This window comes from Perkinsus marinus (assembly GCF_000006405.1).
Source record: "Perkinsus marinus ATCC 50983 genomic scaffold scf_1104296928042, whole genome shotgun sequence".
Lineage (NCBI taxonomy): Eukaryota > Perkinsozoa > Perkinsida > Perkinsidae > Perkinsus > Perkinsus marinus.
In genome coordinates this window covers 13,568-40,372 of record NW_003216986.1, presented here as the reverse complement: position 1 = coordinate 40,372, position 26,805 = coordinate 13,568, and the positions used below count along the sequence as shown (strand labels likewise).

The 26,805-nt window shown below is 46.6% G+C and overlaps 7 protein-coding genes and 1 non-coding gene across 8 annotated transcripts in view; 6 read left to right on the top strand and 2 right to left on the bottom strand.

Moving 5' to 3' along the window:
* Positions 1 to 1,455: 1,455 nt before the first annotated feature.
* Pmar_PMAR028564 (hypothetical protein) lies at positions 1,456 to 10,636 on the top strand (the record flags this gene model as incomplete). Its single annotated transcript, XM_002788443.1, has 35 exons — positions 1,456 to 1,560; positions 1,605 to 1,675; positions 1,717 to 1,822; positions 1,873 to 1,983; positions 2,948 to 3,013; positions 3,069 to 3,179; positions 3,251 to 3,372; positions 3,427 to 3,505; positions 4,193 to 4,240; positions 4,966 to 5,038; positions 5,084 to 5,204; positions 5,259 to 5,325; positions 5,374 to 5,443; positions 5,738 to 5,913; positions 6,349 to 6,490; positions 6,723 to 6,797; positions 6,841 to 6,996; positions 7,047 to 7,168; positions 7,217 to 7,280; positions 7,328 to 7,450; positions 7,498 to 7,576; positions 7,625 to 7,764; positions 7,811 to 7,914; positions 7,962 to 8,130; positions 8,467 to 8,617; positions 8,658 to 8,795; positions 8,842 to 9,107; positions 9,160 to 9,335; positions 9,384 to 9,473; positions 9,519 to 9,594; positions 9,643 to 9,822; positions 9,867 to 9,997; positions 10,042 to 10,144; positions 10,200 to 10,287; positions 10,447 to 10,636. The coding sequence occupies 35 exons, from the start codon at positions 1,456 to 1,458 to the stop codon at positions 10,634 to 10,636; spliced, it is 4,089 nt and encodes a 1,362-aa protein (XP_002788489.1).
* A 636-nt stretch (positions 10,637 to 11,272) lies between these two features.
* Positions 11,273 to 12,186, top strand: Pmar_PMAR028563 (hypothetical protein; the record flags this gene model as incomplete). The annotated part of the gene is made up of 6 exons (XM_002788442.1): positions 11,273 to 11,374; positions 11,427 to 11,470; positions 11,521 to 11,616; positions 11,666 to 11,729; positions 11,775 to 11,894; positions 12,130 to 12,186. 6 exons carry the CDS (start codon positions 11,273 to 11,275, stop codon positions 12,184 to 12,186), a joined length of 483 nt encoding a protein of 160 aa, XP_002788488.1.
* A 1,018-nt stretch (positions 12,187 to 13,204) lies between these two features.
* Pmar_PMAR028562 (conserved hypothetical protein) lies at positions 13,205 to 14,111 on the top strand (the record flags this gene model as incomplete). Its single annotated transcript, XM_002788441.1, has 3 exons — positions 13,205 to 13,304; positions 13,350 to 13,509; positions 13,985 to 14,111. 3 exons carry the CDS (start codon positions 13,205 to 13,207, stop codon positions 14,109 to 14,111), a joined length of 387 nt encoding a protein of 128 aa, XP_002788487.1.
* A 1,417-nt stretch (positions 14,112 to 15,528) lies between these two features.
* Pmar_PMAR028561 lies at positions 15,529 to 15,608 on the top strand. Its single transcript has one exon. It is a non-coding gene; the product is annotated as a tRNA-Leu (tRNA).
* A 2,255-nt stretch (positions 15,609 to 17,863) lies between these two features.
* On the bottom strand, positions 17,864 to 18,179 carry Pmar_PMAR028560 (conserved hypothetical protein; the record flags this gene model as incomplete). Its single annotated transcript, XM_002788440.1, has 2 exons — positions 17,864 to 17,983; positions 18,033 to 18,179. 2 exons carry the CDS (start codon positions 18,177 to 18,179, stop codon positions 17,864 to 17,866), a joined length of 267 nt encoding a protein of 88 aa, XP_002788486.1.
* Positions 18,180 to 18,599: 420 nt separating this feature from the next.
* On the top strand, positions 18,600 to 19,499 carry Pmar_PMAR028559 (60S ribosomal protein L13A, putative). Its single transcript, XM_002788439.1, has 4 exons — positions 18,600 to 18,678; positions 18,767 to 18,927; positions 18,976 to 19,128; positions 19,179 to 19,499. Exons 1-4 carry the CDS (start codon positions 18,621 to 18,623, stop codon positions 19,416 to 19,418), a joined length of 612 nt encoding a protein of 203 aa, XP_002788485.1. The 5' UTR covers positions 18,600 to 18,620; the 3' UTR covers positions 19,419 to 19,499.
* A 1,356-nt stretch (positions 19,500 to 20,855) lies between these two features.
* Positions 20,856 to 25,168, bottom strand: Pmar_PMAR028558 (Low affinity potassium transport system protein kup, putative; the record flags this gene model as incomplete). Its single annotated transcript, XM_002788438.1, has 19 exons — positions 20,856 to 21,041; positions 21,100 to 21,213; positions 21,262 to 21,480; positions 21,645 to 21,724; positions 21,773 to 21,842; positions 21,893 to 22,098; positions 22,158 to 22,255; positions 22,299 to 22,408; positions 22,458 to 22,549; positions 22,809 to 22,992; positions 23,045 to 23,161; positions 23,342 to 23,541; positions 23,597 to 24,008; positions 24,212 to 24,366; positions 24,422 to 24,598; positions 24,646 to 24,734; positions 24,784 to 24,843; positions 24,891 to 24,970; positions 25,025 to 25,168. The coding sequence occupies 19 exons, from the start codon at positions 25,166 to 25,168 to the stop codon at positions 21,012 to 21,014; spliced, it is 2,637 nt and encodes an 878-aa protein (XP_002788484.1). The 3' UTR covers positions 20,856 to 21,011.
* A 971-nt stretch (positions 25,169 to 26,139) lies between these two features.
* Pmar_PMAR028557 (conserved hypothetical protein) overlaps positions 26,140 to 26,805 on the top strand; it is a gene marked incomplete at both ends in the record, with an annotated part of 1,838 nt that continues 1,172 nt past the window's right edge. Inside the window, one exon of the mRNA XM_002788437.2 lies at positions 26,140 to 26,198. Within this exon, the coding sequence (XP_002788483.1) occupies positions 26,140 to 26,198 (59 nt within the window). The remainder of the gene's footprint in view (positions 26,199 to 26,805) is intronic.

The following is a 26,805-nucleotide window of genomic DNA, read 5'->3' as shown; positions in this document are numbered from 1 at the left end:
GCGTTCCCCGAAGGATGTAGGGTTATAGATTATATGTGACTTGACAGAGGGCTCCGCGAGACGCCTAGAAAAGATGTTTGCTCCCTCGAAGTCCCACTGAAAAGACCATACGACAACACTCGCTTGTGTTGCTCATCTGTCAAATGAACATCGAGAAATTTAGTTGAAGGACCACTTAACACTGACACTTTCGCATCGGAGTACTTCACATTCTTTAGGGTCACGTCTTGTTGAATATTTCTCCCACCGTAATAGTTAGGGCGGATGACTTTCCATGAGATATCAAGGTACCCAGTAGTATCGCTGTGGGGATGGTCAATAATCGTTCCATATAGGAAAGGGCATCCCTCAGCCTTATAGGTACGACTCCTTGGAATGTTGGTGCTCGTAGGAGAGAGCTCACCACTGCTGGTCGACCATACGTTTGATGATGTACTCCCAGAAGAACGCGATCCACCAGACCTCAATCTCCCAGAGGGACTCGAACTGGAACTACTTGGACGGGTGTCGGTGGATGACGACGTACGCAGAGAACCCTTATTAGTCGAACGCTCTTTTCCATGCTGTCGGAACGAGTGGCTGCTATAAGACCCCAAGCTGAAGTCAGCGTGTAGTAGCACCACAGCTAGCACGTGAAGCACGCAGTGATACCGCATCGTTAGTGCGAAGTAGAATGAGGATTATTTGTCTCTTGGGAGAGACACGATCGATTGGTGTTGGGCGAGCGCGAATTATACCAACTTTTACAGCGGCCTTTTACGCTTTTACGGGCTAAAACAGGTCTCGCCCGGATTACGCCGAATCGGTGTCAACCAGATCTGTACTAAACTATACTTAGTAGACGCTGTATTGTATCAAATGGAAAATATCAGGATGGAAACAGGAACGACTTCATTCTTTGGCCAAGTTTTTCTAAACCTTGTAACACGGCATAGGTCTATGTAACAGTTCATCAACTGTTCACTTTGTAACACGGCATAGGTCTATGTAACAGTTCATCAACTGTTCACTTTGTAACACGGCATAGGTCTATGTAACAGTTCATCAACTGTTTACCTTGTAACACGGCATAGGTCTATGTAACAGTTCATCAACTGTTTACCTTGTAACACGGCATAGGTCTATGTAACAGTTCATCAACTGTTTACCTTGTAACACAGCATAGGTCTATGTAACAGCTCATCAACTGTTTACCTTGTAACACAGCATCGGTCTATGTAACAGTTCATCAACTGTTTACCTTGTAACACAGCATAGGTCTATGTAACAGTTCATCAACTGTTTACCTTGTAACACAGCATAGGTCTATGTAACAGTTCATCAACTGTTTACCTTGTAACACAGCATAGGTCTATGTAACAGTTTGAGTAGGGGTAGACCTGTATGATTTCTTCAGACTACTTGTCTTAGGAACCTCAGTAGACAAACCAGCCTCTTACAGTTACTCTCTGTCTCATGTTGGTTTTCGGAGGGCCCTCTAATAACCTCCTAGGCCGTCGACATGTTCCTAATAGAATCGGATCGTCAAATGACAGGCACATTGCAGACTTCGCCGTTGAGGTGAGGTGATATACTTGTTCGATAAGGGGAAAGTACTCCCATAGGATCACCCGAAGGCTCAACCAGCTGAGCATGTCCAGGTGGCGTTTGGCAATTGGGAACTACCTCGACTAAAGTAAGTCATATTTTATCACTCGGAAATGAGTGTCGAGGTAGATACCAATATGAACATCCTAACACTGCTCCTCGGACCACGCGACTTAATCTTCTGGTGCATTTAGATGAGAAGCTTTCGAAAACCACGGCTGTTCAGGAAGCTGTAGTAACTCTAAGAAATGCAGTTGCTTGCTATAGAAATTATTTCTATTGCAGATCGAATGTGGTATATTAGAAATGCTCGTGGGCTTCCTGCAGGACCTGGAAAAGGCCAGGCTCAGCAGTGAAGGCGATGTGGACACCCACATGAGGCTACTCGCGATGAAGGTAGGCACGTATGAGGCAGTTAGGCTCGTCATATGGACGGTCCGGCTCAGGTCATTTATAGGATTTCCCGGTCGACTGTTGGCCGGGTTGGAATACTGAATAGTAGCAGTGCGTTACAGACTCTCATTGGAGAGGAGATATTACTAAGTTCCCGTTGCTGGTGGGCTGATAGTCCCTCGGGCATGTCTAACGATCATAAGCCTTATAGTCACGATTCGCTTCGTTGATGCTGAGCTTTCTATAACACATCAGTTTTCTCCCTCATAGGAATACTCGGCTCACCACGGTATTGACATTGCTGGAGATATCACGATTCGCCCAGGGGGCGGCTCGGTTGTTCGAGATTGGGTAGGAAGTAGTAGTAGAGCCAGATGCAGTAGGATACGTTTCGTATCAGTTACCTCACTCTACTGTATGACCGGATCAGATTTAGGAGCTCACTAGGTCCGGAGGAGGAACGCAGTGATAGTAATACTTATTTAGGAAGAAAATTGATATGAATCATCAGTTTAGAAATTCGTCTTGTGCTGAACTGCTTTGAAACTAGTACGTGTGGATGTGACGTGAATAAGTTCTTTAGGGTCGTTCAAGACACGATTGAAATCGTGTCAAGAAATCGTTCGATTGCGAAACTCAGAATCGTTTCCAGAATCGCTCATTATACGTATAACACGATGCTAAAATCGATTCTGAATTGATCCACAGTTGATTCAACGAACATGGGGTTTCTATTACCTCGAGGAATAGCGATGGATTAGTCTTCTTGTCAGTTCGCTCGGTGATCTTCGAAGTCCTAGCTAACATGATAGCTCTTGGTCCGAGTGAGGCGGGGAGGATTGCGGCCAGTGTAAGCCCTCGATTAAGACCCGAGTTCGATCCCTGCGTCTGTCATCTTCAGTTTCCCGGCCTATATTTGTTGATCTCGCCATCGCCAACTAATTCCACTTTGGTTACGACACTGCAGTTCCTGGTCGAGGTGAGCCTGGTCGGGGTTGACGCTAAGGAAGCGATGACGACAGGGATGACTTTTGTAATGCCACTTGGGCGTTTGGTATGTCTCGGAGTCGGTGGTCCTACCGTCTCAGACTGAAAAGGTCGTGCCTTTATTAATGAGCCCAGACTCCTCATGGAAGGTCGTGGAGGTGGCGTGGGCTCTGGCGGCTAGTTTGACGGTCGTGCGACGTGTGAAATACGAAGTAGTAGGGGGGCGAATGCCAAGCGGTATACGCTTGGCACGATGGTATTCTAGCTCATCGAAAGTGGCTAGGTATGGGAGTCTGGCACTGATATGCTAGAGCACGCTCTGGAGCAGTTGAGGACGGGCGTGCCCTCGAGGAGTGTACTAAGGCATGTCATACAGGTGGTGGCGCATTTACAAGAGTTACCGAGGTAGTGGTATCATAAGACGTGTTAGTTGTCCATATAGTACTGTGGTGATTTCAGTGCGAGAGAGTGGTTCCTGTCCCATGGGGCTACCGATGCTCTCCGCAGTGTAGTCGCTGAGGACGATCAGGACCACATGGTAGGCTCGCGACGTGGTGCGTTCCCAAGTTCGCACAGTTTTGAAGTCTATGTTGGCTTTACGCAGCTGAACTTACTATGGGAGTTAATATACGAACTAGGGTAGAAGTGCTGAATTACTCAAAAGTATCTTCATCACATGTGCATATATACCCACACTGTGTGGGGGTATCGATTGCTATGTTCTTTGCATCAGGTGAGTAAGTTGGCAAAGACGACTGTCGAGTTACTCGAATATGAACCTTAGACTTAAATTTAAATGACTCATACACTGAAATGTCCACATGTTGATGATGAATGTTGTCCTTGAAGGAGTTGGTCTCGAGTTTGCTGTAGTTGGTCATTTATGGGGGTAAACCTGAGCTCGAGAAGTGACCACTATGTGGTAGAGGTGTAATTCTAAGCTCATATGTCACCCGTTGTTGGTGAGGATGGCCCAAGTCATCGGTTACGGACGACGACGACGACGACGGCCCGCGGGCAGCAAGATGAGGAAGAGCGTACTGGTGCTGTGGTGATTCGAATGATCAAGAGTATATTGAGACTACTATGGCGATGTGCTTTGCATATCTTCTACTTTGCGCGGTAGTTGCGGCATGTTATGGAGGTCATGATGATGGTGACTGGTTGTTGTAGGTTTAACGTATTGCTGCTATTAGTGGTTACTGCGTATGCATGCTTTTTCCAGGGTATAAGCTTGCCTATTGTAACTATAAAAGGAGACTTTATGGGACAGGTAGTAATAGGGACCACTTAGACTGCTGTTGGTCGCCCTGTACATGACCAGAGCTTGCTCTGGTGAGACTAGGGGGATTTTGAAACGCTCCACTGAGGGTAACAGAGCTGATCACTCTCGACACAGTATGACAAAATATGCACATGGTCAACTACATGTGTTGCCGACAATATAAGAATGCCGTGGAAATTTTGGGCACTTCTTGTTGGTTTTTGTACACTTCTACTACCGGAATTTATGTGTGAGCTGTTTACATTTGTGAGGAAAGTCCTGAGCTCAGCTAAGGAAAGCAAACATGTATTACAACACTGATGAGAATACTCGCAGTGTGCGCAATTTGGTCGGGTGAAATGATGTCGCCAGCTCAGCTCGGTATACAGGCATCAACTTTGCATGTTATTGTTAGTGTTGTATATCGCTCAATTACTACATGGGTCCGATTTTGGGAAGAAAATTTACTCAGCCATTTTACACTCAAAATGGATGTACGACTTTCTGACGATACTCGAGTCGACTCTATGAGTATCAGTGTTGGAATATATGTTCCCTTTCCTCAGCTGAGTTCAGGAGTTACCCGGATAGTTATAGGAGGTTATATATATGAAGTAGGGTAGAAGTCTAGTGAAACCAGAGACAGAATTCCGAAATTTGTATACATGGAGTTGATCGTATGCATATTTCGCCGAATTGATGAGAATTCAAAAAGACGCCCGTATTTTCCTCAGGGGTCAATTGATATCACCAAGTCCACGTTGGAGAGTTTGGAGAATTTCTTCGAGGAAGGCTTCTATCTCCCAGGTGGGGTTATCATGATGATTTCACTATTATGAGGAGGGTCCTCAGGCGTCCTCGTACTCCTATGTTCGGTGGTAGTCCCAATAGTAAAGCTGTTGATGATGTTGGTGATATTCATCATTCGTCATACCTTCCCAGAGAAAGCTCACCAGCTCATGTTTGTACTGCGGTGAGCCCCTGGGAGAAACGCGCCTCGGTATTCTCCTGTGCTGTTGTTTTTCAGGATTATAGCAAAATACCAAATGCTGGATATATTCGTCACAGTTATTATGGTAGCCTTCCTCAATCAGGTAGCACTGTGTGGTGAATCTTCTTTATTATGATAAGACCTTTTTTAGGATGTGATGCGCACTACGTTGCAGACTGGGTTCTACTACTATCTGGCATTTTGTCTACTGAGCATTGGCGGTAGGTGGAGAGGGTATGTATGTCGTACTGGTGTCACCATTTTATCAAAGTGCTGGGGGAGTACATGTTTGTTCTTTTTTTTTCAACTCGGTTCAGCTAGGTACTAGAAGTTTACATACAAATTCGAGTAGAAATGCCTACGAAAATTTCCCAAAACTTGTAGTATTGGAATCAATGCTCGGCTGAGCTCAGGAGTTCTTTCGCTGAATATGAATGTTAAAATGGAAAATTCAGAATTCATAAAATTGTCACTAACACATTTGCATATCTTCCCATCCTCCTGTTTTCCTTCAGCTACTCAAGTGTTGTGGTCAATGCTGCCCGACCGGCCGCAAGCGTTGTATGCTCAGCAGCTCGCCCGATGGATGCGGGACAGGCAGACGGAGATTGCCTTCAAGAACATCACGGGTCGTTCGCCTGATCAGGCTGATCACTCCAGCTTAGTTCACTACTACCCTCGGAATACTGAAGTGGGTGTCGTCTCGCTGGAATGAGCAGTGTTGGAATATATGTTTGGTTTCTCCGGCTGAGGTCAGAGTTTTCAGAGCCACTTGATGAGTATTTCCGCACGACTTCGAGTAGAAGTGTACAAAAACCAATACTCATTTCCCAAAATTTTCTCGAAAATTTTCATCATCACCAACACACGTGTTTGACCATGTGCAGAATTCCCTACGCTGTGAACGCGTGATCAAGGCTTTTTGATCCTTCTAGTGTTTATCACTGTAGTGCTAGCCATTACTTTTGCTGTGAGCAATGCTCGGCTGATTCCCGCGTGAGCTCAGGTGCATGCCTCGGTTCCTTTTGGTGAAGCCCTAGCAGACGGTCGACGGCAGGCTGATCAGAGTGGAGTAGGAGGGGGGATGTGGCGTCGATGAGGAGGATTGGAGGGAAATTCACGTCAGGCTTGTGGAGATCCTTTGCCCGAGCTCGACAAAACGCCGCTTACCACACCACAGTCGAATCGTCGTCGTTGTGAGGGTGATCGAGCGTGTTCCAGTGTAGAGGAAGTAGAGGCTCCGGAAGGAGACCGCAAGGCTCGGATAAGTAGGGGGAGGAGTGGTCAGTGCTGAAATAAATGTTCGCTTTCCTTACCTGAGCCCGGAGGTTTTCTCACTAGTTTACATACAAATTCGGGTAGAAGTGTCCAGAAAACAATAAGAATTTCATTAATTTTCCTCAGAATTTTCACAAAAACCATCGACACATGTGGTTGGTCATGTGCATACTCTCCCACACCGGGAATCTGAGCTCGATTGGACTTTCGTCGGTCCCTCAGGCCGGACGCCTTCTTTTGGTGCAGCAGCTTCAGAGCCGCTTGCCTTCCACTCCTCGGCTCCTCCCGATGAACACAGTGAGCTGTGTCCTAGCTGCCTCAGTCGACATGCTATGATCAGGTCCGGAATCACCACGGGTGGCGACTGTTAATGACGGTACTCTTGTGGTGTGGCCCAGCCGTACTGCTGAACAACGTAGAGGAGGTGGCGCTCTCTCTGAGGTCACCAGTGTGGCCAGTACGTTCAACTTGGCTCAAACCAACAAGTTGTCTCTGTGTACGACTACTGGGCAACCGATTGGAAGCAGTGGAGGCGGTATGTGTTAGGTCGATCGATATTCACCTGTGGAGGCTGTTGTCGAGGCTTTGAATTCTCCTTGGACACCTTTTTCCTCTATGGAGCCTGCATAACCTTCTACATCGGTCTGTACTGGAGTCTCTACCATAGTGTAAGGTGTTGAGGGAAAGCGTTGTCTTTAGATGAGGTGGTGTGACAGGTCCTTACTGTTAAAGTGGCATTCAAAGAGAGCTTGATTGTATCACAGAGCACGTTGGGTCTTTGTAAGCACGGCTAGGAGAGTTTATGCAACCGGCACACCTTCTTTTAGTTGGCATGATTGATGGGCTTGTTAAGCAGCACGAGGGTATCAACTACTTTATTCCCGCGGTTGTTTTCGCTGTTTTTGCACTTATCGTGCCGTGTGTTCAAGTCGGCGGAATATTCATCGCTGGTGAGTCTTCTTGATCGCTCACACTCCCCCTTACTGTGCGTCCATAGGCACACTCCACGTCCTCCCTTGTCACAAGACGTCTCACACCTGTGCTGATCTTTATCGTTGGCTGCTCTATCTCATCGAGTACCAGTGCTCGTCATTATTGATATATTGTTGAATCGTCGCTTACAGTTACATTAGCGACTGGGCTATGATGGACGTTTTCTCTGTTGCTATGTTCACCACGTTGATCTCCCTCAATGCATTTGATGCCTTGCGAGCTGATGCTCCTCCTGGGCTGCTATCGGGCTTCTACTTCCTACTCATGGCTGGTGAGCTGAGTGGCAACTCTAATGATGGTATACTGTTTACTCTCAGGGCTGGCCTCGATGGATCTGGCTACGCAAACGCATGAGCTGTTGATGGACGCTATGGCACGGAATGTCGTGGAGATGGCTACTGAGATGATCATACTCGAGCATGTAGGTTCGATGATGGCTTATTGAGAGGGTACACGTCTGCTGGTCAGGAGCAAGAGGAATCCTTAAGGGATCCAGAGTATATGATTGGGGACCAGAGCGCCGCTACGCCTAGGTCTTATTCATCGTTTACTCGATGGCGACCTGCTCACCCAGACGATGCCGTCGCTGACCGGCCTAATGCAGTGGAGAGGAGCGGCAGTATGGCGATCGATGGTCGTAAGCACTCATTCGTAAACTACCGCTCTTGAAGTGGCTGCTGCCTGTTTAGGATACCAGAGGGCTCTGTCGCTGCCAACAATAGAGGGTTACTCTCTTGCGGAAAGGCTGAAGTCTCAACAAGGAGATCACGGAGGAGTTGTTGTTGAGCCCTCCATGCCGAAGCCTTCAAGCAGTGCTACGCTGACCGAGCCATTGCTGGATACACAGCAACAGCAACAGCAGTCTAGCTTGGTGCCCAGGTCGGCTACTGTCGCCGCCCTAGGGGACTTGGGGAGTCGCTCTGATATGGGTAGGCGGCACTGTAAATGGCCAGCCTTGCATGGTTTTGGATAGGCACTGATATAACCTCAATGTCGCGGAGGGACCCAACAGAGTGGCAGACCTTCCGTATCCTTCGCCGTGAACTTAGACGGAATGCTAGTCGTGCACAGAAGCAGGCCAGCTCAGCTGCTGTGGCCTCAGCCATGTCATCACCACCCATATCGTAGGTAGCCCCGCTCTCATTCTTCTCACTCTTAGTTTAGGCCAAATGTGTCGAGACGTTCGAGAGATGAGGGTGACATCGAGGATGGCCACGCCTTGGTGGGAGCTCTTCAGAATGCGTGTTTAGTAGCCCCTGGTGCTGCTGCTTCTGAGTCCCTTATGAGACGGAGCAAATCACTGTGAGTCGACGATCTGATCGGGATGCATAACAGAAGTTGTCTGTAGGATGGTTCTGCCTCGGAGTAAGAGTTCCCTTGTTGCTACTGAGGAGCAACAACTACATCAGCGGAATTGCTCGTTGCTCTCATCGCTGGGTGGCGGTCGATCTCTGGCAGAGTCAGCACGGTCAGTGGCCGGCACTGGGGAGAAGGTTCCTGCTGTGCTAGACGCAGCCAAGCGCAAGGTGGAGCAGTACGTTGATATGGAGGCCATAGTGAACAGCCCGAGGCGTCGAAGGAGAAGTTTTGGTGACAATCTGGATGACTTTCGAGGTGATCTTTGACATGAGATTTCGTATGGGTTTTTATCTCCTGTTGATTGTAGGTCACCAGAAGGATGCCTTGGATGGAGAGAGGCGAGCTGGTCGTGACGATAAAGGGAAGCATTACCGCTTGGTAGCCACCGATGAGAGTGAGAATAATGATAGCGATAACGACTCTACTGCGGACAAGGCCGTACCACCCTTGTGGAAGCGGCTCTTGCAGAGGATGACTGGCACGGTATGTTCAAAGCTGAGGGAAGGTTCCTCCTAGTGTTACCATCATCAGGTGTTGGTCATTAAGGCTGTGAGCTGGGGTATCTTCTTCATAGTGTGGAGCATGCATACAAGTATGCCCCCGGTCGACCTAGATGTTATTGTAAGACTTGCAGTCGATTCCCGCTATTATCTCTTGGTATGGTAGAACCTATCATTACGAGGGAACCTCCCGTTGATCAACGGTGCATTGCAGGATGCGTTGCCGAGCTCACTTGGTGCATGTAGGGTTGGACCTTTTTATGCTCGCTTGCTGCCACAGTTCCTGTTAGGTACGGTCGATCCTCTGCATATAGCGCCTAAGCCGTGTGTTGGGAACAGCTCTCTTTACTACGTCCGTGAAAGGGTATATGAAGTGAACGCCCGATGGGTGACGGGATTGAGGACGACTAAATTGGAGAACATATACCTCTCGGTGCCTAAGGAGAACAGGCTAGCGTTGAGCATTGAAGGTATAGTGACTTAGCCGATTTCTGTGTTGTAGGGTTTGTCGCAGGCGTAATTGACGAGTTACCATTGTCACTATTCGTTGGCCAGTGTGTGACCCCTGATACGTGGTTTACAGGGCGATGCGATAAGCTTTGGGACAATACGGATGCCTGTTGTGGCAAAGACAAACACTTCCAGGTAGATGTGGTGTAGGACTGTCGGGATAGCAGGGTTCTTCGTAGGTTGTTCTACAATCGGTTTGCAGTGAGGAGTACCCGTTTGTACGGCAGATCACAGTCGAGAACATCACCGTGCAACAAATCACCATTCAGGAGCAGTTCCTGGGTGCGGTGTTGGAGTTGTCTATTTCGTGCGGTTGTTGAATCTTATCGATTTGCAGGTCTGATATCAATAAGCCTTAGCGATGTGACAACGAGCTTGCAAGAAGCCCTGATGAAGGAGTTGCAGCCATTTCTCATGGATAATGCGTAAGTCAATGAGAGTAACGACTTCGAGTTGGTATACAATCGAACTGTATTCATTTTGCCAGTGGCTTGCTCGGAAGAATTCACCAACAGTAGTTAGCAATATGGGCTCCTCTGTTGAGCTATAGGTTATTGATACTTGGCGATACTAGAATGCTTCAGGTTCATACCATGGGGTGGCGCTACACTCTCCTTGGGAGAGCTTATCAATAAGATCCTCTCTTTGAATATCAATCGTGACTCAACGGGTGAGGAGAAGTTCCAATGCCCGAAGCCACCTGTTGGCGGCTTCGGTCCTCGTGAGTTCGAGAAACAGAGTGTGTTACAACGGACGTTCGGTGGAAGATGGTGAGCATTTGCCTCAAGAACGATTGCATAAGTCTATTACGTGAATATTCTCTAGCATTTCTAAAGATACGATTGCTTTTCTTCATGCTAACTGCTGTTGTGTTTAATGCGAGTTTAGTACCCGTATACACATTGATAGTGTGCTGAAAGCGGCAACAACAAAATTTGTAAAATATGATATCAAGATCAACTATATACAACTGGTGACGAGGTGGATTGCCACCTACAGCTCAATTAGGCACATATCATAAGCAACTCACTGAGAGGCTTTCCGCACTCAACTACTGAAATACGAATCGGCCTACCGTACAGATTGCCTCAGGTTCTTCACCTAGACGCTGCTTAGCATCAAGTCTCCTATTTTTAGAATCTTGCTATATCTTGTACACTTGCTATTCCTCAACGGTTTTTGGAAATGCTATTGACTTTTTGTGCTGGGCTTGGCGTTACTTGAGCAAGTAGTATAAGTTCCTACTTACTGCTGGGGTTGCCCAAAGGGGGAGTCAGGACATTATCAGGACATTTCTTTGAGGTTGATGAACTAAGACAAATGCAGAAATCAGCGGCCCGTGAAAGCAGAACCTCAATTCGGCCGCCGCCACCGCCGCTGCCGAGACGAGGCTCGCGGCAAGATACTCAGATGAGCTTGGATTTCTTCCAACAGAGGAAATCAGTTGCCAAGGGCCCACAGTTCATCAACACTCCGGGATGGATACCAGGACATGTTCAGCGAGAGGATGTGGTAAGTATATGATGATGTGGGTTCTCTTCCTTCCTGGATACCGTCCTTTCAGCGACTCCGCCAGGCTAATGTGAAGAGGCCAACTGTTGTGGGAGGGTAAGGGGTACTGGAGTCTGTGTGCATGAGTGGATTCCATTACCCTTTAGGGCCCCTCTTGTGAATAGGGTATCATATGGGAATTTACAGGAGGCAGCTATTGCTCCGAGGGCGGGCTCAAGGCGGACTGTGGGCAAAGGCAGCAAGTAATAGAAACTATACTGAGGAGTAGTCTTTCCTCCTCCTCTACCCCAGGAAGGACAAAGCACGGGACCTAGGCGAGCGCTTGGCACATCATGCAACCAAGGGGGAAACTGCGGTAAGGCTTGTTGTTGGGATGGCCATAGGGTTGTATTTTTGGTAGTGCCATAAAATGAAAAAGTCTCGAGAGCATCGGAGACTCCTATACCGAGGAGATGAGTTCCTCAAGAAGACGTTGAAGAATACCACTATAGTTGAGCCGAATTATGGTCATAACGAACCGGTAGTAAGAATACAACACTCTTGAAGGAAAACCTTCCAAATTCTGGCAAAGATAGCTCACTGCATTTTCCCACGCTGTATCATAGGGGAATACCTGTGGCATTTCATACTATACCGTTATTTTCATGGTATAGCGCAGGTCCGGTTGGTGGTGGATTATCCGCCCAATAGGGCTGGTGAGGAAGTGGAAGGTGATTCTTGGGCGTTCTCTACCACTCCTTTATCAAATTGCTCAGATACGTCTACTGCATTGGGCGCTCATCCCTCGAAAGTGCGTGAGAGAGCATCTCTAAAGTTGCCAATAGCGTCGCATATGTCGAGGCTGAAGAAGCAGGATGATGTGGCTCCAATCATCCGCTTGTTGAGAGTCTTGGGAATATGTGGGCACACCAAACCTGCGCCTCGATCTAGTGGGAATCTCCATAAAGTTGTACCAGCATAGTTCCTGACGTGCGCAGCATGTAAAATTATTAACCTTACCAGAAGGGTGTTATTATGTACTAGACGACTTGTGTTGGTTATTCGAGGCGAGTTGCCGTTTAGTGGTTGGATTTTATGATGGCGTCAAGGGCTGAGTATTTGAGGAATATGGTATCGCTCGCAACTCGTAGGAGGGGAATAGGCGTATTGGGTATTGTTATAGTCGGTGGTTACAGGTGAACTGATTATAGAAGAAGCGCGGCCGCCGTTTTGGGTGAATTCGTCCGGACTACCATCGGCTTACAACGGTCTGGACTATAGCACAATGAGGCTGCGGTTGCGATATGCAGTAGATACGGAGGTGCTAGGTGAGGACCTCGCTGATAAATGGGTGAGATTGACACTCGGAGGTTGTTGGCTCAGCTGATGCTGCGTAGCAGGTACCTCTCAGTGTTGTTGATGATGATGAAGTGTGCGCATTTATTACCAGGCATGTTCGAGATCCTGAGAGGTGAGGTAAGGGCAGCTATAGTGGCTAGGTTGTGATCGAGAGTATCATAATGCTGGTCTCAAGGCACATCTATGCTATCGTCGCCTTCACAGTGCGTGCCAGAAAAGGGGCAATTAATTTCGTTAAGTCTCGGATCAATGCGAATAACGCCGCGCATTTTCCACATTTGCATACCACACCAACACGAACTGTCAATTTTGTCTTGGGACTGGAATTGAATAGGATGCTCTCGTTAGTGGTGACACTACACTGTGCTAGTGTCACTATGCGGCGATATTATTAATCTTTCCTCGTATTATCCAGCTCGACGGTATCGAGTCTTTACCGGTGTTTCTCGTGGCTTGCTACACTCACTATATGCCCATGTATTTACCATTACGATGTACTACGTCATGTGGGCACCATGTGCATCTATCTGTCTTGCTCGGGCTCAGGTCCAGGCTGTTCTCCAACGCCCGAAGCTGTTCATGGTCAGCGAAAGTAGGTTGGATTTACGTAGTGTAGTTGTGAAGTTGCCTCCCACAGAGCAATGGAGGAAACTACTATCACATAGCAAGCTGAAACTCGAGAACTCAACTAGCGATGTTTCCTGCCTGGACATCGGCGCGGGATGTGGTGACCTCACTGTCGGGTTTATGAATTTGTTCAAGGCGAATAATGTAACGGCAACAGAAGTCTCTAAAATGTAGGTATGTCACAACTGAGAATGTTAGATGATCGTAAGTAGTTAACTTTGTATAAACATATATACAGATTATCAGTGTTGGAGTATATGTTCGCTTTCTTCAGCTGAGTCCAGGAGTTTCCTCGGTAATTCTATACTAATTCGGGTAGAAGTGTACAGAAACCAATGAGAATTTCCTGAAGTTTCCTCAGAATTTCAGTTTTGTCAGCAACACATGTTGTTGCATATTTTCCCACACTGCAGATTATATCAAATATATACCCCATACGGGTTCATAGCAAAATAACGTACCCTAGAACCAATAGCAATTATCTAGTAAATGGTTTTATCTCTATCTCCTGTCCATAATGAAAATGTGGTCTAACATAGATTGATCAAACAGTAATCTAGTAATAGTATAGAGAATTCGAGGTTGAGTACAGTCCTGCAGCTCGATCCTCTTTGATAGCTTCGCCTCCTCAGCCGTTCTTTCTAGGATGTGCCGACGTCTGAGTCAAAAGGGCATCCGGGCAGTACGGACTGCTGATCCTATATTGCCTGAGGTTTCCCCGACTTTGAAGAAGTTCGATGCTGTCTTCTGCCTCAACGTGTTGGACCGGTGACTCTTCAGTGGTGTCACCATCCATGTAGTGGTCATAATGCATCAGGTGCAAGTCTCCGGAGCGATTGTTAAATCGCATATCAGAACTGGTGAGGGCAGTCAGCTGATGACTCTGTTGAAATACTACCAGGTGGCCCCAGGAGGTACGGTAGTGGTAGCAGTCCCTGTCCCGCTCGCTCAACTGGATGCCTTGTCGAGCAGCAGTCAAGACGAGCAACAACCACTTGTAAGGACTTGGTATCAGTCGGTCTCTTCGTGGAGTGCAAGGCTGCTTTATTTCGTATTACGTACAGACTATGGTTTGGTCAATCACGAACAGTGTGGGAAAATACATTTGTTAGTGATAATATGAGAATTCTGGGAAATCCTCTTCTGTATATCGTTACTTGAAGTCGTACAATTACTCTTTCAAGTAGTGAGGAAGCTCCGCTCTGATAAAATCAGCTGAGGAGAGTGAACATAAATCCCGACACTGTTGTTTCTGCTGATGCCAATGGCAGCCTTGGAGTGGCATACATCAGGTCCTGTCGTGTAATGCATCCTTTGAGGAAGCAGCGCGGTGCTTGTGGTAAGCCTACCGCTATATCGATGAATGGGAGATGGTCTCAGGAATGAGTATTTGGCACCTACGGGATTCTTTACCCTAGCAGCCTTCACTCGGTGTCCCTACCTCTGCACTGGTCCCATCACCGATCCGATCCTGCCACTTGATGATGCCGTTTTCGTCCTTACCAGAGTTTCTGACCCTCAATCCTGAGTTTCTGTGCTGTCAGCGGACCGTGTTGTCATCTGGGGGTCCCTGGAATTAACATCAATGTGGATACCGTTGTTGCTGTGGACTGTGCTATACAAGACTTCCGACGTGATTGCTGACCATCCCGACGTGGTTTCATAGGTGCCCTATATGTAGCGTCATGATCAGTTCCATAGTGAAGATCTAAGTTTGGGTGAGGCCATTGCCATGCCTGGAGGATGCTTGTGAGGGATTACCATATTTAATAGTTGTTTGAATCTTTCGGTTTTTGTGTTGTACTAGTGTTATTGTTGTTGTTTGCGCGAATGTACTCATCGGGAGCCCCTTGTGGCTCCTCCCATGTGACTCTCCGTCCCGAGCTATGTATACCGGCGGTATACAAGTCTCACGGATGGCGGAAAACCTATCCCGCATCAATAAAGCCCCGCCCGGCGCCTGAGGTCGGAAAACAGTACAGAGTGGTAGCTGGAGTTGCGATCTCTCCTGAGGCTCTTTGGATCGGAGAGGAGATGAATTTGATATAACCGCTCCGATAAACAGCAGATATTGCAATTCTGAATCGTACACATGGGTACGCTGCCAGAAGCCGAGGAAATGCGCATCTGACAACTATAAAACTAATAGAGGATATGTCTCGGCCAGAAATAAACCCTAAAATTTTAACGACAGTCTGGCCGAGCGGTCTAAGGCGCCAGCTTCAGGCGCTGGTCCGAAAGGGCGCGAGTTCGAATCTCGCGGCTGTTACTTTTGTGTCTTCCGCCAGGAGAGATCATATATAGTAGATACTGCTTTTTATTTCGACTCAACATTAAACATAACATCTTTGTCTGTTGACATGACCTTCGTGAGATTGGAACCCAGGCCTTCTAGATCGGCTAGGGATTGAGCAAGGCTTCTGTTCACTCCAAAATGCAAGACACCCGACACGAGTGCGTGTCCCCATTGCACTGGAGACACAGAGACAGAAATCGCTACCCCTATATCCTTGCCCTCCCTTCCATTGCAATCACTACCCCACAGCGGAGTAACTCTCGCTCGCAAGGAGGCTCAGACAGAATAAGGGTTAAGTTGACTGTATGAGCCGCAGCCCGCCGTAACCTAGTCTCCCATATGTCGACCTCGATGGTCAACTAGGAGGGTTCACTCTACCCCTGTGGACACAACAAAACTACACCTCACTTCGACCGGACAATCGTGATACGCCCCTAAGACCACATCCGGGCTGCACCAATTCGATAGGGCTGGTGTGACACTGTCACTTCAACGGGAGGTCTCTAATGCTGACCGTTGGCCGTATCGGGTTGCAGTCCCGCCCCTAGTGCCGACACAGCTTATCGCTGCAAAGGTCAATCGGGCCGCGCGGATACTGGATACATTTACCTCGGCTTGAACGCTGACCTCCCCTGCACAAAAACTACACGGTTCGGTTTCATCAGTCCCGACTAGAGTCGCCTCTTCGGGCGACAAGGCAAGCGGGAGTCGACCCCCCCAGTAGGGCCCCATTGTGAAGTCAGGCCGGCTGTGGTCTGCTAGATGCTGATGCCTGGACCATGATAGCCTATGCCACTGCCTCGCCGATGCTGCTGCTGCTGCTGGATGGTGGATCCATCTCTGTCAATTGACATACTCCTGCAGTCTTAACAACGCGACAGTAGTTAAAACCTACAACAAGGGTTGTGTAAGGCCGAGTACGACCGACAGACTCCAGCGACTGACGCTGCACTTATCATACATTCCCCCTGCTGATCGAATTTCGTGGCGCGTGACGCCAAACTCAGGCCTCACCCATATTGGCAGCAGCAGCTTCGATCGATCTGACCGGCCTTCTACGGAGCAGCTCTTCCTCCTTCATATCGTGATCTCTATCAGACTCGTCTGATACCACTACCCGGTGATCCTTTAGTTTTCTATTCAGTTTCCGCACATGCGTCATTAGGAATGTGAAATTAACTGCTAGCAATGTGAGCTGTAGTATAGTGATGACATATGGCGCCCAAAATGGGTACACTGCCCCTTCGAAGGGAAACCAAGCTTGGTAGAGAACGGACAGGCTCCATAGTGAGAATAGCAACCGTGATATGCCGTATACTACGACAAATACGACGTAGTGGTTGAGGGACTTATGAGCATTGTAGTAGTTGTACATTATTGACCCCGACTCGGCGACTAGGATGTTCACGGCGTTAGCCAAGGCGAAGGTGTTCATGTATTCTGATACGAAGAAACCTGAAATATGGGAAATTATCGATGGAAAATCTGAATGAACTCACCGCTGAGAGCCACACTATGATGAAGGATGAAATTGTGCTCCCAGGCTAAGGAGTGAATTATGTCGTATAGGAAATACCCAATATTAAAATGTTGCAAATGTGTGGCAAATGGGAGCTCCGTGTTGGACCTGAGCGACTCTATGAGACTGTTTACGATACTAGGGCTTACCCGTAGACAGCCCTAGTCGAGAGGGATCCCCATTCAGCAACCATACAGGCTATGGCCGCGACAATGGATATACTGTGATGCAACATAGAAGTGTACTCGCAGGACTTTACTAGACATCTAGTGCGGTACATGTTGAAGAGGAATACCAAGCCGAACATGCACAAGGGCACGAGGATGGACGTTGGGTCGTCGATTATGATGATGGCGCTACTAGAGGAAGAAGAAGAAGACAGCATTGGTAGTAGGGGGAATGGAACACAATAAAGAGCTATATGTGAAGGGTAAAGGATCGTTTTTAGTCATAGATTATAAAAGTGACGACATAGATAGATATCCCTATAAGGATTCGAAATGCGATCTATTAGCCACACCCTCCACCCAACTGAATGCCAATGCCCCCTGGTCCCTGCCAGTAGATAGCTGTTGTTGGGTTTCTAGATGCAAAGAGAACGCAAAGGGTCCTGTAAAGGTGGATACTAAGAAACATATACGGATAGAGCTAGCAGTACAGAGGTAGTGGACTCGGCAGGGCCGACCTACGCTGATTCCCACTGCTGCTACTACTGATGTTTAGCTTGCTGGATTAGCCTCTTCTGCATGAACACATTGGTCTCCATCATATTCTGGGCACAACGCCACAGACAGGTCTGCTCTGAAGTGGATAGGGACTTGCCTGGGGTCTGATGATCATTATGATGAATGCCTCTAGTGGTGTATATAGCCACTTACCGATACGCATTTGTCGAAGCATAGACCGGTGAGTTTGACCATAGTCTTCTGGCTTTCTATGATCATATTCAACTGCATCATCTGCTGCTGGGCAGCCTTACGGTCCTCAACGCTGTGGTCGCTACTATACGAGGATGCTGTGTCCATTATGAAAACAGGAAACTCTAATTCGTTATTCTCCAGGTGAGCTCGACCCAGGTAGTGAAAATGATTATTATAAAGGAGCCACAGACCAACGTTATAGATGCATGAAATCTTTCGAGTGCGTTGAGCTCATTTCTAACGACAACAGTAGCTCCTTAAGATCTGTCATAACTCTCTGTTCATCAACTCCCGATGATAGGTCACTACTAAAATGTGATACTAAATTTTGGTGACACAGTGTGATCACCATCCTTTCGTGTCACCACAGAGTTTACAATTGATATGTGGGATCCCTGAGGCCGCAGACGGGCTCAACGAGAAAGGATCACATAAACTTGCAATCTTACTTCATCTTGCATTTCCTCAACGATGAATGTAAATAGCGCTTTCGCCCGAGCGATCCATAGCCTTTGTTCGTATAGTCTGGAGTCGACCTATACCGGTATGTTCGCCAAGGAAATCGTAATCGACTGCCGCGGGCACCTTCTGGGCCGCCTTGCGAGTAATAGGGGGTTGTGGTACTATATTGGACCTGTTTTGAATCTTTATTTGAAGCTCGGTGGATTTATGTTATTGTTGTTTTTCTATAGGCATGATCGCTAAAGAGCTTCTTAGCGGTCAGAAGATTGTTGCTGTCCACTGCGAGGGCATCAACATCTCTGGCTCCTTGTTCCGTAACAAGCTGAAGTACGAGAGCTTCAAGCGTAAGCACACCAACTCCAACCCCAAGAAGGGCCCCATCCACTTCAGAGTAATTATTCACTGCTACTAAATTCTACTATCAATTCGGTGTCTTCAGGCTCCCTCTAAGATCTTGTGGAGGACTATTCGTGGTATGATCCGTCATAAGACCGCCCGTGGCCAGGCTGCTCTTGATCGTCTGAAGGTTTTCGATGGTATGCCGCATCCTTACGATAAGGCCCCCAAGCAGGTCATCCCTTGCGCCCTCAAGGTAACGATGTTTTATCATTCTATTCTTATTATAGTATTGTTGTGATGCAGGCCTTAAGACTGAAGCCTACTCGTAAGTTCTGCTGCCTCGGCGACTTGAGTGAGAGGGTTGGCTGGAAGTGCAAGTCTCTTGTCGAGCGTCTCACTGAGCGTCGTAACCTCCACAAGGCCGAGTACTACACGAAGGTCACTAAGACCATCCGCAAGGTCAGGTCTGAGGCCCAGAGACAGGTTGCTGCTGACCCCAAGCTCAAGGCTGAACTTGCTACTGTTGCTCCCATCAGCTTCTAAGAAGGAGGAGGAGGCAGATCACTTCCACGACTGTCGTACGATAAAGATCGACTTCCTACTAGGTGGCTAACCTGACCGGAGTTGGCGAGCCCTGTTGCGTTAACAGTGGGGGAGGGGGGGATTATTGTGCACTGTTTGCTTGTTTGGGTCCTAGGCCTCTACTACGTGCCTTAGACTCATTTCACAGTGCGATAATAATAACGAGAGAGTTAGCTAGACTTGTGTTAAAAGGCTTTGGTCTTAACGTGCATGGTTTAGTGTTACAACTCGTTAACAAACTAATACTAATAGGTAAACCTTTTCCGGTTGCCGTAGTCGCTGATGATGACAGTTGGTACGTCTCTGAGCCTGTTGATGAGATGCCTTTTCTTTTCACCTTTCCACTGAAGCATAGAATGCGGTACTGTCGAGAAGGTTCATTTATGGCAATTTGTTACGTTAGGTCGTGACAATCTCAGGTTCGAGTGGTGCATGAATTTCCTAGTTTTTACTCTCATTAATGCTGGAGTTACATCTTAGATCCTAAATTTGAACTTCAGACCTCTTACCTTGAGCCCTCCTGATCGGGAAAAAATTAGGTCTTTAGAATTAAGTCGAAAATTCATACGCTGGTCATGGAGAAATTAGAGCTCCTACCTACACAAGGGCCTCGCTGCCGAGTAGTAAGTATTCGCTACGACCGAGAGTAGAGGGAGCGGTAAGGGGAAGAGTCTACTGCAACGCTCATTCAATGTACTACCTAGTGCCTTGCGAGTAGGAAGCCTATCACATTATGGTTATTGACACTGATGCATATGATTTTGGGAGATGATAGAAAATGATACCAGCATGGAAATTATGGATCAGTACTGTATCATCATCGCTATAATTTTATACCTATATCTACTGAGGCATCAGGAGCAGAGCCAGAGGACACTAGTCTAGCCGAGTATGGGCTACTGCTACAGTGTGAGGCAGCCGTTAGGTACATATACAGTTTGAGGTGTCGAGGCATGAGGTAGCAGGAATGGGGACTTGACTAGGGTACTGATAGGCGATGACAGAGCATAGCACCTTTGGTGGTCGGTAACAGCTCTCCCCCCCTGTGCATCATGAGCGGCCCTAGGCAGTAGAATACCCTTCAAATTAGTTATCCATAATCTATAGCAACGTCTCGTTCTCATCAAACCTGACTCCGAACCCATTCTCCATCATGAACCCGATCAAATCCCCTACTTTTTCTGAAAGTATCATACTTGATCGCCTTAGATTTCTGGTAAAGCATATTCTTGGTGTCACCCCTTAGCTCGAGCAACCCTCTTTACCCTGTTAATCCCCTTCATCTGCATACTGTAATCACGCTGGTAAGAGCCACCGTGTCACCACTCCCATAATGATCAGCTCAACACTGAATGGTACTAGAGCCAGGAAATGGCTATAGCCTAGGACTTGTATAATTAAAGGAACGTCGTCGAAGCCGGCAAAAGCTTGTGAATGATATAAGTTTGGTAACATAGTAATGACGAAGATTAGGCTACTGCTGCTGCTGCTAAGGTCGTCATCAGCCACTATAAATAGGTAATTACAGAATCCTATGCTTATATCAACTCAGCACTACATCTTCAATACCTCACCGAGCTGAATCTGATACAAAAACAACAATATAGCATCATCAACTCAAGCCACTGATATCAAGGCTTACCACAAGGTCCATAGGCAGGCCGAAGAACTGAGCCGGGTCTCGAGTGATGCCGATTATTCCCGCGTACATAGATATCACTATCCTACGTAAAATATTCGACCCTGGTTTTGACATCTGACAAAAATTCCGCTGAGTGTGGTATGGAATAAATAAACCACGTACGGTTTTTTCTCTGTGAATGTAAAACCAGAGATTATCAGCTTCATCATAACCCTGCTCTCCATCGATAGCCTCCTTAGCCAACATCTGCTCCGCCTCTTCATTCCTTTCCTCCGAGAATAACATATCCAATTGCTGAGATGCTGCCTGTGGTCTACGACGATGAACGGTTTCATCATTAGCCACGTTCTGCTTTATAATAGGCAGAATAGTATCACGAACCTGATCACAGGTATGACTGGATCTAGAATCAAATGCCTCCACGAATTTGAGCTCCCACAAGGTCTACAGCTCGACACACTTCATATAGAAAACTATTCCTACTATTCTTAACAATAACTATCATATCGAGAAATTCGAAATATGCAACGTATAAGGATACTCACCACTTCGCCCATGTTGAGCTCTGACAGCGGCTCTGCATAGCCAAAGGTAACACGAGCCGCCCAAATATGTTCCGACAGTCCTGAGAAAAAATACGATAGTCATTATACCCTTCAAAGACCACCCTCACTCTCAACCTCCACGCGTTGGCTTTGATCCACGAACGGGGTCAGTGTGTTAAACGATACGCTTAGTAAAACCTAAAAATGTTACAAATCTTCAGCGGAGCGAAGCAGCAAGGCCACCATACCGTTCTTTGATGAACTCCATTAGTAATCCTATTGTACAACGAGAGCGCAGCTGGCAAAGACTCTCCCTTTAACTTCTCCTCAGTAGGGCTCATAAATACACCAGTACCCGGGCTCAACCTCAACGTTCCCGCTTGCTGCTGCAGTACCAGACCCGACAAACTCGACAAGGCTCCCTCCTGGGCGGCCAACTCGTTATATGCCTTACCTGAGCAAACAGGGACAACTCCATATGAAAACTATACACGAGGGGCGACTTGCTATTACCAGTAGCATACCTCCCGTAACGCCAAGTTAACATGAATACGAGCAATACTACAGCTATTAGTATCGTCACCCAACCGTTCTCATCCATTTTCATATACCTAATACGACAATCAAACAGTGTTTTCTAAGAGTACTCCTTACAGGTTTGAAACAAGCAGAGTTCCATCGACCACCATAAACGGTATTAGGCAACTGAATGCCAAGATGAAGTTCCATCCATACACACGATGCAGCACTTGCACATACAGTTGCTGATATGAAGAAACACCTGTCGTCACAGGAGATGAACTATGTTATTACAGTGCTCATATTGAACGTGAATAGTACAGCAACACCATAAGCACCGGTAAGGGCTCCACTTGACCGAAAGGCCAAAACCAATATAATGGTACCTATTCGGGAAGCGAATATCATGCTAAACACGTTGTAGGAAGACACATAGGGACAAGTCACTTCATATCACAGACGAACGCCGTCGAGCGATATTCATACATAACTTGCGAATATGGTATATCCATACCGTAAAACCCCGAACATCCATCTAATTGCAAGTCCACTATGTGTGAGTCAATCGCACTAATAACGATGTCTTACACATAGCCATCAAAATTCAACCCATTTTGTTATCGTCTACAACGACAAGTGTCTTACCGAGGCCAAGCAGGAAGTTGACTTCAGGGATGTAAATATGGGCTTTCTCCTTGGGGTTAGTATTTACAACCTTCACACGAGGGAACAGGTCCAGAGAGACTGCCATATTGATAAGGCCAAAGCAACCAGTGATCATAGCTTGAGAAGCGATAATGGTCGTAATAGTTGCAAAGATCAACATAACCTGAAACAATACCACTCCTTCGCCACATCACGATTCGAATACCCCCACTTACAATATATAAGGCATTAGGCGTGGCAGCCCAGAATGGGTTACTAGCAGCAGCCTGGGTTCCGATGGACAGAACGTATGCTGCCTGTCCAGTGTAGCAGAATATAAGTGCAGGGAGTACCTTGAGACGCAGCTTAACCATAGAACAATCTTATAAGGATACTCTACTACTACTAGGAGTTGCACGTGCCGACACTCTAGGCATAGACACTACTACTACTAGTAGTAGTAGTAGTAGTAGTAGTAGTAGTAGTAGTAGTAGTAGTAGTAGTAGTAGTAGTAGTAGTAGTGTTATTATTACCAGTCCGAACCAAGAGAGCATAATAGGTCCTCTTCCAAAATGGCCCATATCAGCAAACAGCGCCTCCGCACCAGTTACTGCCAGCACCACATCACCAAAGCGTTGGAATGCACCATAGCCCGCGAAGCTCGATTTAACCCAGAAATAATACACATAGTACGGGTTAATAGCATCGACCAAAACCATCCATTGATTGTAGACTGAAAAATACAACAACGAAAATTCACCTACGTTCAACCACAATTTCGAACCTACTGGTGAGGTTATATATTCCAACACCGCCAATGAGTATAAACCAACACATTGTAATAGGCCCATTCGCAATACCAACTTTCGACGGTCCCAAGAACTGTAGTGAATACAACAGTAGTAGTAGGATTAGGGTCACAGGGACAACCAAATCTTTAACTATCTGTACCCCACTCGGCGAGAACAGCTTATCAGTAGCTAGACCTTCTACTGCACTTAGCACACTCAATGCTGGGGTAATAAGACCATCACCACACATCATCGCAGCACCAGTAGTAGCCAATACAGTGCAGAGGATCAATGTTTTAGTACCAACCTTGTGAATGCTCTCGTGCACTATCTTCAGCAGCAAAGAGAATATACCACCCTCACCATGATAGTCGAAACGGAAGGCCACACCGACGTACTTGATACACACCTAAACACACGTCGAACTGGCCAGTCGTGTCGGGGTATGCTTGATCCTTTCAGGTCGGACGTGAATTAAGTATATTATAAAAGACATACACGACTTAGAGGAAACCAACGAAACTATACCAAAATTCCCCCAACTTCCCTTATGGTTATATGCATATTTCCCGACCTTAGACATCATACAGCGACTCTTCCCCCACCTCTTACAATAAACAGTAATGCCCATACGATAACACTAAGGACACTCTTGATGTCCTCAGCTACATCTGGGGTGACTCCATCCACAACCACACATTGATACTTAGAAGGGGCATCTGTATTGCAACCCAGAATAGTCGATAATGTATATAACGGTGAAGTACCTGAGCGAGCACTCAATATAACAACAACCTAATACTCCTCATGAACCTTCCTTACCAATATCACCATATATAATACCAAGAGTGCCCAAGGACCTCAAGAGGAAGCTCTTGATAGCATCCGTCCGTCTTGGTCTCGCCTCCCAATCGCTACTGCGATCCCTGGACAAGGTCGGACTAGTCTCATCCGTATCGTGCTTTGCAGCAGCAGCGGCACCACCGCCTTCCTCAAGCTCTGACCGTAGTGGTGACTCCAACAAGATAATCACTATAATGCAGTACCTTTGAGTTCAACAATATCCAATCCGCTTTGACTACGCAGCACAGTGCCGGCTCTTTCCTTGGACATACTGGTCAAAGCATTCAAGTATCTACTCATGCATGAAGATACCAATCCGAGGTACGAGTTATGACCACTACCCATAGCCGCTTTCCATACGAGTTCGACCTGCATTGACAGTCTGTGTATTATCATTGAACCTAACATGACATTATGATAAACTGCGCATAAGTAGCTCTAACCTTACTGGTCCCAGAAAACCCCCTTAGTCGTCAGCTGGCCTCTAACAGTAAAGTAACCCTCAGCCGCTTGGGCGTCTACGGCCGACTGAAATAAAATGCAACCATCACATTGACAATTATTTCCCCCTATTATTTCTACCTTATCCTTAGGAGGCAGAGTGTGAGCATTTGCGAACCTCTGTTGTTGCTGGCCGCCTTGGGCCGGGACAGTTAACGTGTTCATAGACCCTCGACGTTTACGAGGGACTGTCAGCGTGTTCATGCCCTTAGTAGGGGCACTCATAATAAAGAGCGAAAACAAACTACTTACTTTCAAGCTAACCACAACTAGTCAGTTAGCTGGATCTACATCTACAAGATGCCAGCTCGACACAAAAGAACGCGCAACATTCGCTCGACAAAAGCGCGCGGATTTCTAATCGATATGATCAAAGTTCTCATAACGTAGTAGTCTAGGAATAGAACTGCACTGTCTACGATGAGTTGTTACTGATGATGGTATATTGGTAATGTGACTGTTTTATATGAGGATAGAGGTTCACATATAAATAGGGTGAAGTGTGCGAGGGATGGTATGGACCATGACCCTGCTTGGAGATCCTTATTGTAAACACCACAATGGCTGTCAAGCACAACGGGTTTGATATTATTATCATCAGCTCGGCGGATAGTCGGTGTATACATAACGAAGAATGGTAGTAACATTTGGGTAGTTGATATTTTTAGACTAGTTCTCGGTTTTTCATAATCGTTCAAGAATGTAGTGTGGTAAATTGGAATTGATACACCCGCATGTAATATCATCGTTGGAGTTGGACATGCTTTATATACGAGCCGTATATTTTTCATGTCAAACTTTCTGAAAAAACTGGAAATTGACCATACCACTTATGTCACATAATACGACATGACTGGTATGGTCAATATTAGTATAATAGAAGTAATTGCACGTGACCATTACAGTGCTCGTAGTATTACTGCAACTTGACATATCTCTTTCACCGAATACCCACCACGTCGCGTTGAACGTTGTCAAAGTGTCATCTACTTGACCCTCTTCTATCAAGTCGAATAGCTACCACTTCGTATGGCCTGTATTAGTTCATTGTCACCAGGATTTCAGTTGCATGATTTGTTCGCACAGTAAACCCACATTTGTTATAACGGCATGTGGTATTACCATATACCGTACCACACTACACACTTGAAGTTGTTATGCGCCTACTATGGCTGCACTGAGACGAAGATCCGGTTATGTTCTGGGAAGTGCTAGCTAGCTCCGAAAATATGGACATGGTCAACCTCATGTGTTGGTGACAATATTAAGACTCTGAGAAAATTTTTGGATAATTTTTGTTAGTTTCTGTACACTACTTATATATTCTCCCAATTCGTATATAAACTCTCATGATAGTCGAGGAAAGCGAACATTTTTTGCCCCACTGAGCTCGGACGATTCTGAAGGTACAGTGTACATCTAAAAGCTGTTACTAACCTCCATGCATAAGAGTTGTGTTTAGTGATGATCTACCACCGGGGGGAAAGCGAAGTGGTGAGAGTGTGGTATGCCGCTTTAGTCTGTATTCGAGCAATCTGTTTGTATTATGCCGTGGTTCGTTATCTGTCTCCTAGGAGTAGCATACCTGCTACTGACTGCTATATGTATATACTATATATACAATGGCTATGTGGACGCGATGAAGTGTGATACCACGAGAATTACGCAAGCGCTCGGTAAGAGTAGTTAACATGGGTAGTAGTAGTAGTAGTAGTAGTAGTAGTAGTAGTAGTAGTAGTAGTAGTAGTAGTAGTAGTAGTAGTAGTAGTAGTAGTAGTAGTAGTAGTAGTAGTAGTAGTAGTAGAGGAGTAGTAGTAGTAGTAGTAGTAGTAGTAGTAGTAGTAGTAGTAGTAGTAGTAGAG